This window comes from Dermacentor variabilis, chromosome 5 (genome assembly GCF_050947875.1).
Source record: "Dermacentor variabilis isolate Ectoservices chromosome 5, ASM5094787v1, whole genome shotgun sequence".
NCBI classification, from domain to species: Eukaryota; Metazoa; Arthropoda; class Arachnida; order Ixodida; family Ixodidae; genus Dermacentor; species Dermacentor variabilis.
The window spans coordinates 116,905,995-116,921,371 of record NC_134572.1 but is presented as its reverse complement, the minus strand read 5'-3'; the positions used below and the strand labels follow the sequence as shown (position 1 = coordinate 116,921,371).

Below are 15,377 nucleotides of genomic sequence, written 5' to 3'. Positions count from 1 at the left end.
AAGAAGAACCTTCTGCACCTTCGGATCTGAGTTGGCGAGTTGTGCCTCCGATCGCTCCAGTGTGAGGAATCGGCTCATGGTGAAGCTGCGTAGCTCGAAGCAGAAAGACGGCACCATAGAATTCATACCTCCCCAAATTTTAAGCGAAGGTCTCCTTGCCTACACACCCGAGTTGGGCTTGGCTGGATGGGTTTTTCGCTGAGTAGATTCAGGACAGTGGCGGATCCAGGAGGGGAGGGGGGGGGGGCGCCCACACCCCAAGCCCCTAACTAATCCACACACACCCTCCTTTCCACCTCCCTCGACATCGATTTTTCGGCACGTGGAATTTTTTTAAGCCGCTGCGGCGACCATCGCTGTACGCGGCGAGCAAGCGCCCCTCGCTTCTACCTTTTGTTAGGCGCGAAACTGGCTAAGTCAACCGCCACCTTTGTGGAAACAAGCTAATCACTTCCGCCCTACCTTCAATTTTGCCCCTTCAGAGCGTAGCACTTCATAGGGTGCGACATCGCCTCTGCGCAAAGCTAGAAGGTCGTTTAAATAAGCGCGGTCATCAGCTCGGCAGCAAGAAGGGGTAGCCTTGCCTTCTCCCTCCTTTACTCAGAGACGCGCACTCCCTTACTGCGCACTGCTATGCTAGGAGTCCATACAGGTACGAGTCACCTTTCAATATCAATAGATTTGGAAACCGCTCAGTGTCATTCAAGCTCGTGCCTTTCGTCGCACAGAGTGTGCTTTACGCATGTTCCAAAAGAGGGCAGCACAAGTCGCCTTCAGCTAAAGCCCCTCAATCTTCCAAAGTAGCGCCATTCGCTTCCCTCCTCCTCCGCTCGGCGCGGCCTCGACGGTGGCGCCGCCGGTGGTGGGCCTGCCGTAGCAGACGACGGCTAACACGCTACGGGAGGAAATCCACAGAAAAGTTCGCTCGAGCCCTGCGGAGCAGTTTTTTCAAACGAGATCTTTGTTCGTCAGTCGGTAACTGGCCTTTAGAATTTCGTCTTGGAATTGCGGAAGAAATAGAGAAAATTACCATTATTCAAGGCGTATTTAAGGCGTAAAGCGCGCGACGTTGAGAGCTCGTGTTGCTGAAACACGACGCAAGCACGCGGTGTACTCAAACACGCGCGTAATTACCAAAGTTTCAGGTGTTGACAGCGTTAAAGTATGTGTACGTGGTTTCGTAGGTTCATTCATGTACCTGCAGGACACTTTTGTTCGGTCGGCGCATGAGAGATTCCGGCTGTGTGCGGTCAGCAATGCCTGGCAACAGGGCCGTTTTTTTCATTGCGGGTTGCTTTGGTAATCGTGACGATATAGTGTTTTTTTTTCTTTACAAGTACTGCTCCAGGAAGGCACATGTAATAGCTAACGGAGGCCTCTGAAGAGCACGTAACATTACACTAATGCAGGCGTCGCAGGGAGTGTTCGCATACAAAATTGGCTGTCCGCGATCTTATACCCCCTTGGCATGCACAGGCTTCGGCGAGCCCCATCCAGCCCTGGTTCTAGCTTTGGTGTTCCCGTTGCCGCTTTGGTGCCCTGGAGGCGCCGTCAATAATACGAAATAATGACAAGTTGTAACAACTAGTAAATAAAATTTATTGAAGAAATACAATCGCGCCGAGGCGCCAACTTCTAAAGCAGCGCTAGCGCGCGAGTATTATGAAACGCCAACGGGGAATTTACCGGCCCACGTACGACTCTACGATCAAAGTGCACGTTAAACATCCCCAGGCGAGCTAGATAAAGTTATCCGGAGCCATCCACTACAACCTTTTAGCTTTAGTCGCTTCGGAACGTTAAAAAAGTTGATCACCACAAACCAAATCAATACATCCGGGCGTACATTCGAAGCTAAGACTGCATCGTAAGTCATAGTGAGCCTTGCAAAAGCGTCGAGAATGTGCGAACTTCTGGTGGAGCTCAAAACACACCCGGAATAAAGTCGCTTTTATGTCACAGGCCAGCTGCAGATGCGTGCACTTCACCGCAAGACGAAACTACATGAAACAAAGAGAGCACATTCGAAAAAAAAGAAAGTCAGACAACGCGCTAAAAACCACGCAGAGCATGAACACACACTTTTTCCAAGCGGAAGGCGTGAACTAGGCTCAAAATCAGAGGTTGTGAGTAGCCGTGGCCCTTACTTCATTAAGCCGTGCGTTCTTTGCCACTTCCTCGAAGTCAGCCCGCCCGATCCTGCGACTCCACACTTCTTTTTGCGCTGCGTTCGCCGGACGGCAAAGCAAAATCTTTTTGCCCTCGCTGTGTCTGTTGCGGCAACCGAAGGCGCAGCAGCATGGCATCGCAATTATGTTCTCGGCCCTGCACATTGTATTACGCTAACGCACTCCGTCAGTCCGCCTGCCGTACTTTCGTCGCGCAGGCCCAACAATGGAGGTCGGCGCGCGCTGGAAAGAAAAAATATACAAAAGCGCGGCGCCTGCTCCGCGCTGGAAAGAAAAAAATATACAAAAGCGCGGCGCCTGCTTCCACGTGACACAGATTGGCCAATGGGGGAACGGAGGAGGCTGGGGAAACAGGAGGCGTGGAGGAGGAGGCACCAGGGTGAGCGGGGTGTCGGAAAGATCTAAGAATGGCGCTACTTTTGAAAAATTGAGGGGCTTTACCTTCAGCGGCTGATATAAAACAAACGCATTGGCAGGCGTGTTCAAATCGCGTCCACGTTTGTCGACAGAAGTTGTAAACGTACAGCACTCGGCGCCCCATTTGTCCTCATAAGTGGTGGGTGTGTAGATCTCGCGTGTCTTTTTCAGTGTTTCGCAGCACGTTATCTCACGAATTTTATTTCAACCTCTCCAGATGGGTTGGTGTTTCATTTTTTTTATATACGCTGGGAAAGGTGCAGTCGTCGCTGATGACATGAAAGCCAGTGGCCTAGGCGGAGCAGTGGTAATGCAGCTCGTGGAGACAACTGCGCAGCAGTCACATAATTTCACGAATCGATATTTTACCGCATGGAAGATATTTGATTGCTTACTTCAAGAGAAAAAAGTTAATGCGTGGAAGAGTAAATCCATACCGCGCTGAGGGCGCTGCTGTAAACGTTCCCAATGACAGCAAAGTAAGCCGTGAAGAATCGATCTTCCTCTTCTGTGAGAACATAAACGTGCGTCTGGTCCAGTGTAAAGATAACATAGGCGTAAAATCATTTTCCAGTGCTGTCGTAATAGACCTGATGTGTTCATGCAAGTGCTGGTCTATGTATGAAACGAAAAAAAGAAATAGTTCAGCACCTGAGAAGTGTATAGGAATGTAACCGATTGATGATGGGGGTGGACCTCATCGACATGTATATTTCATGTGGTAGGACGAAGGTCAAATCTAGGAAATGGGCCGTTAGGAATGTGCCAAATTTTCTCGACATCGCTGTCTGTGATGCGTTGGTTGAATACCGTCGCGATGCAACAGCTTTGCATCTACAACAAAAAGCGGAGCGGTCTCTCCTGTCTTTCAACCAGGATGTTGCCGAAACATTAATTAGATATAACCTCAGTCGACATGGTACCAGGGAATAAAGGTACGAAAGTTAACTAACAGCTCCAGAGACCAGACCAGCCTAGCGGCCTGACGACATCACGAGAAAATGTTTTTGACCACTCCCCAGAATTTTTCAATATTGAAAATGCAGTGTGATACAGGAACAAAAATTTCAAAGCAATGTGGAGAGTCTTGTGCGTGAAATGCTGTGTTTTATTGTGCCTGTAAGGGTAAAACTGTTTCTCTTATTTATACCATGCCTCAATTAATGTTTGTGGACACTCTTTGTATTGTTTGAAAATGAAAATTTTCTCGCGATTTCTTTCCCTCCACTTACGAAACCATTCCAAATGAAATGATGAAAATGTTTCTGTTTCCTTGCCTACATTTTTCCGGTAGTGAAGAGGTTAAGTGCAATTTCTACCTCCATTTTCTATCTCCTTACAGTATTTTGTTTTTAGTGCTATTACAAGGTCTGACCTTGCCCACCGGTGTCAATAAATTCTTTTCAAACTGGTCACATGGCTGTCTGAAAGGTGTCGAAGAAAAAGGCACTAAGCGACGCAACTGACAACACATGACCATTTGATTACAGACGTGTGGCTAGTTGCGCAATCCTCCTCCTGCCCCCCTCGCCCGCCCCCAATCTATTGAGGAACATCATGGCGACCAGTAGCACATATCACCCGCCGTGGTTGCTCAGTGGCTATGGTGTTGGGCTGCTGAACACGAGGTCGCGGGATCGAATCCCGGCCATGGCGGCCGCATTTCGATGGGGGCGAAATGCGAGAACACCCGTGTGCTTAGATTTAGGTGCACGTTAAAGAACCCCAGGTGGTCAAAATTTCCGGAGTCCTCCACTACGGCGTGCCTGATAATCAGAAAGTGGTTTTGGCACGTAAAACCCCAAATATTATTATTATTAGTAGCACATATCGAGCAAAATTTTTGACAACACCATCTACGGGAACGGCGCATGAAAAAGCTAGAAGTTTAGATGACCGAAACGGAGGACTGGAGGTAACTCGCTAAGGATGGCGCTGTCTTCAAAAACGCAAAATTCCCGTCTGTATGATACACTGATATGGCTCGACTGCTGCGGCGATTTACTGGTGTTTTCACGGTCGCTGGTTGGATCCTCAGCTGCGGCGGCTGCATTCTGATAGGAACAGGAAAACTAGTGTTCCGATTTGCGCGCCCGTGAAATCGCACAAGGAGGTTGTAATTATTCCTACATCTTTCGCTACTGCATTTACTATTATGAATCTATGTATGTCATCAACATATGACTAATTAGTTCAGTGTATTAAAGCAATTAATTCAAACAACTTGGCACCTGCTCGGTTTATTACGACGGGGTTTGTGGACAGGCATATGAAAAAAAGAAAGTATAGCTTTCACATGCCGTTTTTAAAGCGTTTCTTTCCATGGTCTGCTTTAAATTGTTATCCTACTTGTTATCCAAGGAACCTCACACAACTAACAAAAAATGAGCCAGCGTCTTTTCCTGCTCTCGTGACATTTTCATGCAGAAAAGGTGCTGCACCAGATTGACGAGCCCTGCAGAACTGGATCTACGTAACAACATCGCGGAGTTTGGAAGCCCAAACTTTTTTTGTTATGCTATGCCGAGTTCCGAAATCACGGCAACGTAAACCCGACGCGGTGGTTTTGCGGCTATGGAGTGATGCTGCTAAGAACGAGGTCGCGGGTGCGATTCCCACCTACGGCGGCCGCATTTCAATGGTAACTAAGAGGTCATGACTTTCAGAATCATACCGGGGGTGAGCAACAAGTGGTGTATCCTCTACTGTCTAGCCAGTTCAGGGCACGGGAAACTTTAGGAGCTTGGGAAAACCTTAGTACACTTACTCACAAAGCCACAGCTGCCACTTTCTCAAGTGTTCATCCTTCATGTCAGTCCGAGTGAGCCAGTTCCCGTCAGGCGAATAAAGTGAGAACTTGTAGATAAAGCGGCTTAAAACAAAATGTCGCTTATTTACTTTTCCTTTCGTTCGCCTGCCCAAGGCCTTCCTGTATGTATTCTCTTATTATTATCGCTATTTTATAAATAGCACTATACTGAATTTTGTTAAGAGTGTATTTTTTTTATTTTGTTTGCCCCTTCAGTGTTGGCTTTCTCTCTTCTTTACACATGTTTCGCCTTTCGCCGGGGGCCGCAGAGGCCAGGTGACCACTGGCAGGAGAGAAAATTATTATGCCTGCGGGGGCTGTCACTTCTTCCATTATCTCCATTTCTTTTTCTTTCTCGGAACAATGGCAACTTACCGAACCCTACCTAACCTAGCGAAGTTTACCATATACACCTTACCCTAACCTATTTTGCCTTTAATTATTTTACATATCTATGTACTGTTATTGAGTATAGCACCTATCAGAACGCCATGAATTCCAATGGCATTATACTTTTTCCACTACGACATCGGAGCAGCAGCCTCTCACTGGTAGCTGCGAAAAAGAAAATTAAGAAACCGTTATGGTGTTCCCAATTGAATTGCCTAGTTTGAGTGGCACGAACGACTGTTGTTCTTGTTCTCTTCAAACTTGGGCTGCCATTTACGTCGCGCACCAATTTTGCCTAGAAATGAATTGATTTCCCGTGGTGCTCGTTTGTGAAGAATACATTTTTTGTGTGCACGTTTAAATGATAATAAAGAAGAAGAGCCGCGAAGCTCTCTACACCGCGAAGCTCTCTACATCTCAGTAAGGTGCCTCGCGGTGGTCTCGTGCTGAAGATGCCCTCTCGGTGAGCGCATATTTCCCCCCTCATCTTTTAAGAGATTCAATACATACAAGCATTTGTCTCGCAAACCAGATTTATTTCAAGGGAATTTCCCACGTCTCAATAATTTCTCTCGTCGTATACGAGTGCTGATTGCCGTGTTATAGTTTGTTAACGAAGCTTCCCCTCAAGTCTAAATATTTTAAGGCAGTTTTCCTAGTGTATAAAGCCGCTCGAGTTCACGCTGCTCCTCTGGCGGCCATTTTTCAAAGAAATTATGCCTTCCAACCACTCAAAAAATCGACTGCCGCGGACATCAGTCCCTTTCCACATAAGTATGAGGCTCGGAGCAGGAGCTTTGGCGCTTGAAAGTAACCGTTGGCTTGACGAACCAACCGACTGAGCTACCTTTCCGGGCAACATTGAAGGATCACGAGTTCAAATCACATGTTATGTTCCTTTTTTCTTCCTTTTTTTTCTTTTTCTTTTAATGTATTTTCCTTCCTTTTATCTCTGTACGGAAACCCTCCTAAAAAAAAAATTATATATCCTCAATTATGTGTGGCCACACATGTGCAGGTCATAAATACCAGGTTCTCTAGCCGAGTGCCATCCATGCGGTATAACCGAGCTCAGATTGGTCCACCTTGACTGATCAAATAGGGCGCCACTGTAGGTTAAATGAGGCGTACAACTCCTGCGGGACCCGCCGTGGTTGCTCAGTGGTCATGGTGTTAGACTGCTGAGCACGAGGTCGCGGGATCGGACCCCGGCCACGGCGGCCGCATTTCGATGGGGGCGAAATGCGAAAACACCCGTGTACTTAGAATTAGGTGCACGTTAAAGAACCCCAGGTGGTCGAAATTTTCGGAGTCCTCCACTACGGCGTGCATAATCAGAAAGTGGTTTTGTCACGCAAAACACCATAATTCAAATTTTAATTTAACTCCTGCGGGGACGGTAGAGTATCCGTCTCCAGTGCAAGAGGACCGTGATTGAAATCCCGGTGCCACGCAATTCTCCACCGGGAAATACAAAAAAAAACCGTGTGTTGAGAAAATTGCACAAACAGGCCTGGAGTGCGGCCTGATCCCGGTGACCAGAACCGGTAACGCACTCTCTCACCAGAGCAGGATTGGCCACCCTGGTGCAGTACTTGGCCACAACCTCCTATATGAATACAACAATCAAACCCCGGCCCTCAGTCCCCAGCAGCCGCGAAGCAACTGACCACGGCGGCGGTCAGATCTGTAACGCTGCAGAGGGTGCTAAGAATACCTGGCTCCGGACAGGCCGCCATTGGAATCTGAACCTGGCAACGTTTAACGTTAGAACGCTATCTAGTGAGGCGAGTCTAGCAGTGTTATTGGAGGAATTAGAGGGTAGTAAATGGGATATAATAGGGCTCAGTGAGGTTAGGAGGACAAAAGAAGCATATACAGTGCTAAAAAGCGGGCATGTACTGTGTTACAGGGGCTTAGCGGAGAGACGAGAACTAGGAGTCGGATTCCTGATTAATAAGGAAATAGCTGGGAACATACAGGAATTCTATAGCATTAACGAGAGGGTGGCAGGTCTTGTTGTGAAACTTAATAAGAGGTACAAATTGAAGGTGGTACAAGTCTATGCCCCTACATGCAGTCATGATGACCAGGAAGTCGAAAGCTTTTATGAAGACGTGGAATCGGCGATGGGTAAAGTCAAAACAAAATACACTATACTGATGGGCGACTTCAATGCCAAGGTAGGCAAGAAGCAGGCTGGAGACAAGTCAGTGGGGGAATATGGCATAGGCTCTAGGAATAGCAGAGGAGAATTATTAGTAGAGTTTGCAGAACAGAATAATATGCGGATAATGAACACCTTTTTCCGCAAGCGGGTTAGTCGAAAGTGGACGTGGAGGAGCCCGAATGGTGAGACTAGAAATGAAATCGACTTCATACTCTGCGCGAACCCTGGCATCATACAAGATGTAGACGTACTAGGCAAGGTACGCTGCAGTGACCATAGGATGGTAAGAACTCGAATTAGCCTAGACTTGAGGAGGGAACGGAAGAAACTGGTACACAAGAAGCCAATCAATGAGTTAGCGGTAAGAGGGAAACTAGAGGAATTCCGGATCAAGCTACAGAACAGGTATTCGGCTTTAACTCAGGAAGAGGACCTTAGTGTTGAAGCAATGAACGACTATCTCATGGGAACCATTAAGGAGTGCGCAATAGAAGTCGGTGGTAACTCCGTTAGACAGGAAACCAGTAAGCTATCGCAGGAGGCGAAAGATCTGATCAAGAAACGCCAATGTATGAAAGCCTCTAACCCTACAGCTAGAATAGAACTGGCAGAACTTTCTAAGTTAATCAACAAGCGTAAGACAGCGGACATCAGGAACTATAATATGGATAGAATTGAACAGGCTCTCAGGAACGGAGGAAGCCTAAAAACAGTGAAGAAGAAACTAGGAATAGGCAAGAATCAGATGTGTGCGTTAAGAGACAAAGCCGGCAATATCGTTACTAATATGGATGAGATAGTTCAAGTGGCTGAGGAGTTCTATAGAGATTTATATAGTACCAGTGGCACCCACGACGATAGTGGAAGAGAGAATAGCCTAGAGGAATTCGAAATCCCACAGGTAACGCCAGAAGAAGTAAAGAAAGCCTTAGGAGCTATGCAAAGGGGGAAGGCAGCTGGGGAGGATCAGGTAACAGCAGATTTGTTGAAGGATGGTGGTCAGATTGTTCTAGAGAAACTGGCCACCCTGTATACGCAATGCCTCATAACCTCGAGCGTACCGGAATCTTGGAAGAACGCTAACATAATCCTAATCCATAAGAAAGGGGACGGCAAAGACTTGAAAAATTATAGACCGATCAGCTTACTGTCCGTTGCCTACAAAGTATTTACTAAGGTAATCGCAAATAGAATCAGGAAGACCTTAGACTTCTGTCAACCAAAGGACCAGGCAGGATTCCGTAAAGGCTACTCAACAATAGACCATATTCACACTATCAATCAAGTGATAGAGAAATGTGCAGAATATAACCAACCGTTATATATAGCTTTCATTGATTACGAGAAAGCGTTTGATTCAGTCGAAACCTCAGCAGTCATGGAGGCATTACGGAATCAGGGTGTAGATGAGCCATATGTAAAGATACTGGAAGATATCTATAGCGGCTCCACAGCCACCGTAGTCCTCCACAAAGAAAGCAACAAAATCCCTATAAAGAAAGGCGTCAGACAGGGAGATACGATATCTCCAATGCTATTCACAGCATGTTTACAGGAGGTATTCAGAGGCCTGGAGTGGGAAGAATTGGGGATAAAAGTTGATGGAGAATACCTTAGCAACTTGCGATTCGCTGATGATATTGCCTTGCTTAGTAACTCAGGAGACCAATTGCAATGCATGCTCACTGACCTGGAGAGGCAAAGCAGAAGAGTGGGTCTGAAAATTAATCTGCAGAAAACTAAAGTAATGTTTAACAGGCTCGGAAGAGAACAGCAGTTTACGATAGGTAGCGAAGCACTGGAAGGGGTAAGGGACTACATCTACTTAGGGCAGGTAGTGACCACGGATCCGGATCATGAGACTGAAATAACCAGAAGAATAAGAATGGGCTGGGGTGCGTTTGGCAGGCATTCTCAAATCATGAACAGCAGGATGCCACTATCCCTCAAAAGGAAAGTGTATAACAGCTGTGTGTTACCAGTACTCACATATGGGGCAGAAACCTGGAGACTTACGAAAAGGGTTCTGCTGAAATTGAGGACGACGCAACGAGCTATGGAAAGAAGAATGATGGGTGTGACATTAAGGGATAAGAAAAGAGCAGATTGGGTGAGGCAACAAACGCGGGTAAACGACATCTTAGTTGAAATCAAGAAAAAGAAATGGGCATGGGCCGGACATGTAATGAGGAGGGAAGATAACCGATGGTCACTGAGGGTTACGGACTGGATTCCAAGGGAAGGGATGCGTAGCAGGGGGCGGCAGAAAGTTAGGTGGGCGGATGACATTAAGACGTTTGCAGGGACAACATGGCCACAATTAGTACATGACCGGGGTAGTTGGAGAAGTATGGGAGAGGCCTTTGCCCTGCAGTGGGCGTAACTAGGCTGATGATGATGATGATGATGAAAGAAGACTCTTTATGAATGCATGTTCTGCGTATGTCCTTCTTCGCGGGCATGTTACGTCAAAAGTGGTTTTCAATGTCTACAGATGACAGGCAACTGCCCCGAGAAAGGTGTGCTGCGAGGTGAGCCCGCCACGGGCTGACAGATTGCGTTATGCTGGTTTCCCGGCTGACCCCACTAATGATTGCTGCGATGATGTCGGCAGCAAGAACCATGGTCTATCCAAAATCTTCTGCTCGCCCGCCAACAGTGGAAATTCACCACCTAATGTAGATGTGCCCTGTAACTAAGGCTATTCGAGGAAGAATTCCAAGAGCTGCCGATTGGTCAGAGAGAAAGTTACACTCGTAGACTAATGCAGAGCAGGTTCTCTACACCATTACTACGATTTCTTGCTCCATTTTCGCCCATCCACAGTGTTTCTAGTGGCCCATCGATCTGGCTATCACCGGTATCAGCCGGTCGATCCTAATACAGGGCAAGCTGTTCGGGGGAGAAATGTCAGCTATAAGTGCCGGGACCTTTTCTTGTAATCATTGCCGGGACAAGGCAATGACTTCATTCCAATCATATTCCTTTTTCGCTCATCGATAGCGCTCCTAGCTGCTCTTCGACCTCGCTATCATCGGTGTCAGCCGGCCGTGAACGGCGGATAAGAAACGATAAAAAGGAATGGAAGAGACCAAAACAAATTCTTACTCGGTACCGGTCTATATGTCGAAATCGTGAAACATTTCCAGTGAATCACGCTCAGTAAATTAATCAAAGGTTGTGCGCACCAGCCTCTGTCATAGTTTCCTTCAATTACTAAGGGAACATTGGTGCCTCGATCGGTCAGCCACCATGGGAATGATCGGTAGCACATTCGATGTTAGTGATTGTAGGTTGAGGCGTTGTTGTGGCTTTGTTTATTACGCTTTATCTGGGCCTAAACTGGACGAAAATCCAAACCGATTTCCACTTCTTAAAATACAGGATGTAATAATACTCTGCAAGCACTCATAATTGCCGCTAATTGCAGTGGTTCCGCTTGTCCATGCGTGCGTGGCGTAATGGCTGTAATATCGGCCATCTGTGCTACACTCTAAGAAAAATCCCGGGGAAAACGGGAGTAACTGCGCCGTTAGTCCTAAAAAGGGCGCTTTCGTCCCTCAAAGGACTAACTGCATGAATGTGCGGGCCGTGTGCAAATTTCGGAGAGTAAGTGTTTAGTCCCTGCTCGGAAAGAGAGCAATTGGAGGACGAACGGCAACAGTTACTCCCCAGGCACTTCGCTGTTTTCGTCCGTGTCATGGAGCGATGCGGCGAAAACGGTATTGTCTATAAATCGTGAATGGTTCGAAGTTCGTGCATTGTCTATTGAACTACATGCAAAGCAGCACCTTGCCTCTTCGTGAGAAAATTACGTGAAACTTAAAACTGGAATGTGAAGAGTCATGCCCTTCGTGTGCACCCCATAAGTGAGCGATACACATTAAACGCGCAAGTCGCTGATAGACGGCTAGATTTTCTTGGTCTATAGTACCTAAGTTCCTTCCGTTCCAAGGAGGTTGCGAACTGAAGCGATGTGTAGCTCAAACGGCACGCGCTAAGCGACAGAGAAATTGCCCTTCTCTGTCGTCTTCGGTGCCCCGTTTGAGCTCGCTACACGTATACATGGCGTAGTGCCTCAGTTTAAATCACCCTAAAAATACTCGGGCTGATTCCTTTTCGCAGTCGCTTATGGTTGCAAGTACACTCAACGTTAGACTCTGACTGCATAGCTTGCACAAAATACAATCACTATTATATTGCCGCACTTGCGTTCCCATGCTTAAGCTTGTCGAAATAGCCCGTGCTGCCAAGCAAGCGGCGTGGTGAAGTGGTTAGAGTACCTGATTTGAGAGCGAAAGGACGTGAGTTCGAATCCTGCTCTCGGGCACGTTTTTTTTTCAGCTCATTAATTTTTTTATTAGGGTATAAATGCCTATTTTAATTAATTACACCTTTGCGGAGCATCGGAACGAATTACAGTTACTCCCTTGAGGACCATCGGGCAGGGGCAACTGTTAGTCCCCGAAGGAGTAAGCGCATGGGGAGTAACAGTTCATCCCATGTCAGTTCGTCCCCAAAAGGACTAATGGTTGTGGCAAATCAGTTAGTCCCCAAAAGCACTAACCTCCCTACCCCTTTTAGTCCTTTTTTTCTTAGAGTGTAGAGGCCCTGTGTTCGAGTCCTGCCATTGGACAATATAATAATGTTTATTTATTTATTTAAGAAGCAGTACTTTGCTAAAAATGATCACTTTAACAAGTCACGAAGCAATTTAAAGCCAGAAGGACGAAGCTTAGGAGAATCTAAGCCCCTACCCATCGTTCCCATGGTGACAGAACTGCCCTGCTTGCAGTTCCCATAGACACTGTCGCCACAGTCCCCCCTAGTAATCGTATGAAGCTTTATGGCCTCTATAATGGATGACAACCTAAATATTCAGCAGAAGAAAAACGCCGACAAAAACGTAGTGCCCCTGCCTCTTCACGTCTGAAATATACCGGAGACAGCTGCCATCCGCTCACAACCTAATGACTTTCCTACTTTAATCTGAAAGCCAGACTAATTGGAAAATAAAAGCTCGGTGTATTAAGCTAAAATATTACCTTAGGCTGAGCAGCGGTATCATAATCACCCAAAAAATTTGCCAGGACGTTCAGGTTTCATACTAAAACCAGTGACACCAGGAAGTTTTTTTTTTTTAATGTGAGACCGCTTGACGTCACTGAAATAAGCGAACCTTATTGACCGGCACATCTGTGCAAATCGTAGGTGTAGGACAGCATACCTAACAGACCTTTTCATCCGCTGCGTGGAAGCAGTGTGTTCAGGACCGCAGACAACTTCTTGACCTGTATTTTTGACAGTGAAGTTAGCCAAGAAAAAAGTATTTTTGTCGCAGAGTACACTGTAGGCACTTATTCTTGATGTGTTCAGATATAAGGAACGCGCCCCATGCGTAGAGCTTATATACGCGCCCTATTTTTTTTTTGTACTTAATAATAATATTCACTTGTAGAACGCGCCAACTCTTCAGCGGAACTGGAGCCAGTTGAAGAGTTCTCTAAATTTATAGGCTATTTTACCTTCCACTGCTACTGAAGGCTTAACTGTAACTCCTCCTGGAGCTGTACTTCTAAGCATACAAAGTGTCTATACAGTTCTTTTTTATTATTCCTAGGTTGTCGCTGACGTGCAGGCTCGCGTGACACACGTGTCTCTCCCGCTTTTGTGCCCCGCAGACTGCATATTCCAGAAGTCCGTGGAGGGTGAGTACACATTCATCTCGTCGGGCAACGACGCCGTGTGTGCCCTGTACGTCGTCGCGGATCCCGAGTACGTGGTCGAGTTCGAGATCCTGCGCTTCGACGTCAGCTGCACCAAGGGGGGCCTACTCACGGTGAGTGACGGCAGTGAGCAAGAGCAATGCGAACGTTACGGAATCGTCCACCTGTCCCACATACCCTGAAAGTATACCGAAGCGGCTAAAGCTCACGACAAAAAGAAGAAAAAAAAAGAAAGGTGTCAGGTGTAAGTGAGAAATGACCATGTTATAAGCAGGCTACCCACAGTATCAGCGCAGAAAAACACGGGGAGCATGTGAACGTTTAATATTACGCACAGCTGTGATTGCATACAAGCACATCCAGACAGTAAGTACGTTTACCGCAATGTCACTACACGCATACAAAAAGGTAAAAAAACTGAGAGTTCTTGTAATTATTGGGACGTATAATTCTTCCTTCTTTGCATTTCCATTAAGACATGTCGATCCCATAAATGTAGGGATGCATGTGCTGGGATTTATATTATCGTAACACAACTTTTTTTATGTCCTGCATAGTTGCAATTTAAGTTGACCTAAAGAGAAAGATGGTACTTGTTTATTCATATTGGTGATAATAATGTCCAATTAGTAGCATTCTTTTTTCCTTGCCCAACAGATGAGATGATAGTAACTAATTCTCCAAATTATGAACCCTCTTTTTAGCTCTAAAATATTAGCTTGACGTGAGTCCGCCTTATTTCGTGTTTGGCTCAAGCCTACTATTATGCACAAGTCTCCGGGAGAGAAAGAGAGAGAGAGAGCGAGTAAACTTTATAGAAAAGAGCACACGAGCGTAGGTAGCTCTTCCGCTTTGGAGTGGGTAGTCCCCTCAATTCAAGAGTCCAGCAGCCTTAGATGCCTTTCTCGCTGGGTTGACCAAGTTGAGCTGGTCCATCCAGTAGGAGCTGGACAACGCTGCCTCCCATTGCCGTGTGGTGGAGTGTGTTACGGGTGTGAGCTGTGGCGTGCTTGCGCAAGCCCATACCGTGTAGTAAAGCGTTGCGCATTGATCGCAGTGTGGGCATTCGTAGGAACACAGGGCAGTGTGTATGGCGTGATAAATACTAAAAATGCAGAAATGTGTTTAGAGTTTTCGCCACATTACGGGCGCCTCTCGCGTCTGAGCATTATGGGGTGGCGGTGGTGTTCTTCGTGAAATGCGATAGTGTTATAGGATGTGCGTTTGGGTTAATGGCATGGGCTCGGCGTGGAAACTGCTCGGCGTGACCCTCTCGCGGTTCCCGGTGTGCGTGCACTCGGTCGTAGGTGTGTGCCTGCTGATTGCCGCCTAAGGACCACCCGTGTCCCGCAATCAACATGATTTGTATGTATGGCGGGAGCTGGTGCGCCCAAATCAGAATGATATTGCGGCCCTGGAAAATTTTCTGCATGCGCGCTGGGAGTCCTTCAAAACTATGACGCAATCCCAGCGCGGTCTCGTTGTGATGGCTATAACCCAATCGCTAGTTCCTATACCTCTGCAGCGCTCACTGTGGAAACCTACGACGCGTTTATTTCGGTACCCGTGATTGTTGACTACGCTTGCGACAAATGCGGTGCTTCTTGCGATGCTGGCCGCATCTACGTGCAAGACGTCGGTGTGCTTCTTATACTTCCTCGCGAACGCCTGCGCTC

The 15,377-nt window shown here is 46.9% G+C and overlaps 1 protein-coding gene across 1 annotated transcript in view; it reads left to right on the top strand.

Moving 5' to 3' along the window:
- Positions 1 to 15,377, top strand: part of LOC142583091 (corticotropin-releasing factor-binding protein) — a 137,020-nt gene that overhangs the window by 71,815 nt on the left and 49,828 nt on the right. Inside the window, exon 3 of the mRNA XM_075693387.1 lies at positions 13,657 to 13,814. Coding sequence (XP_075549502.1) covers positions 13,657 to 13,814 — 158 coding nt within the window. The remainder of the gene's footprint in view (positions 1 to 13,656; positions 13,815 to 15,377) is intronic.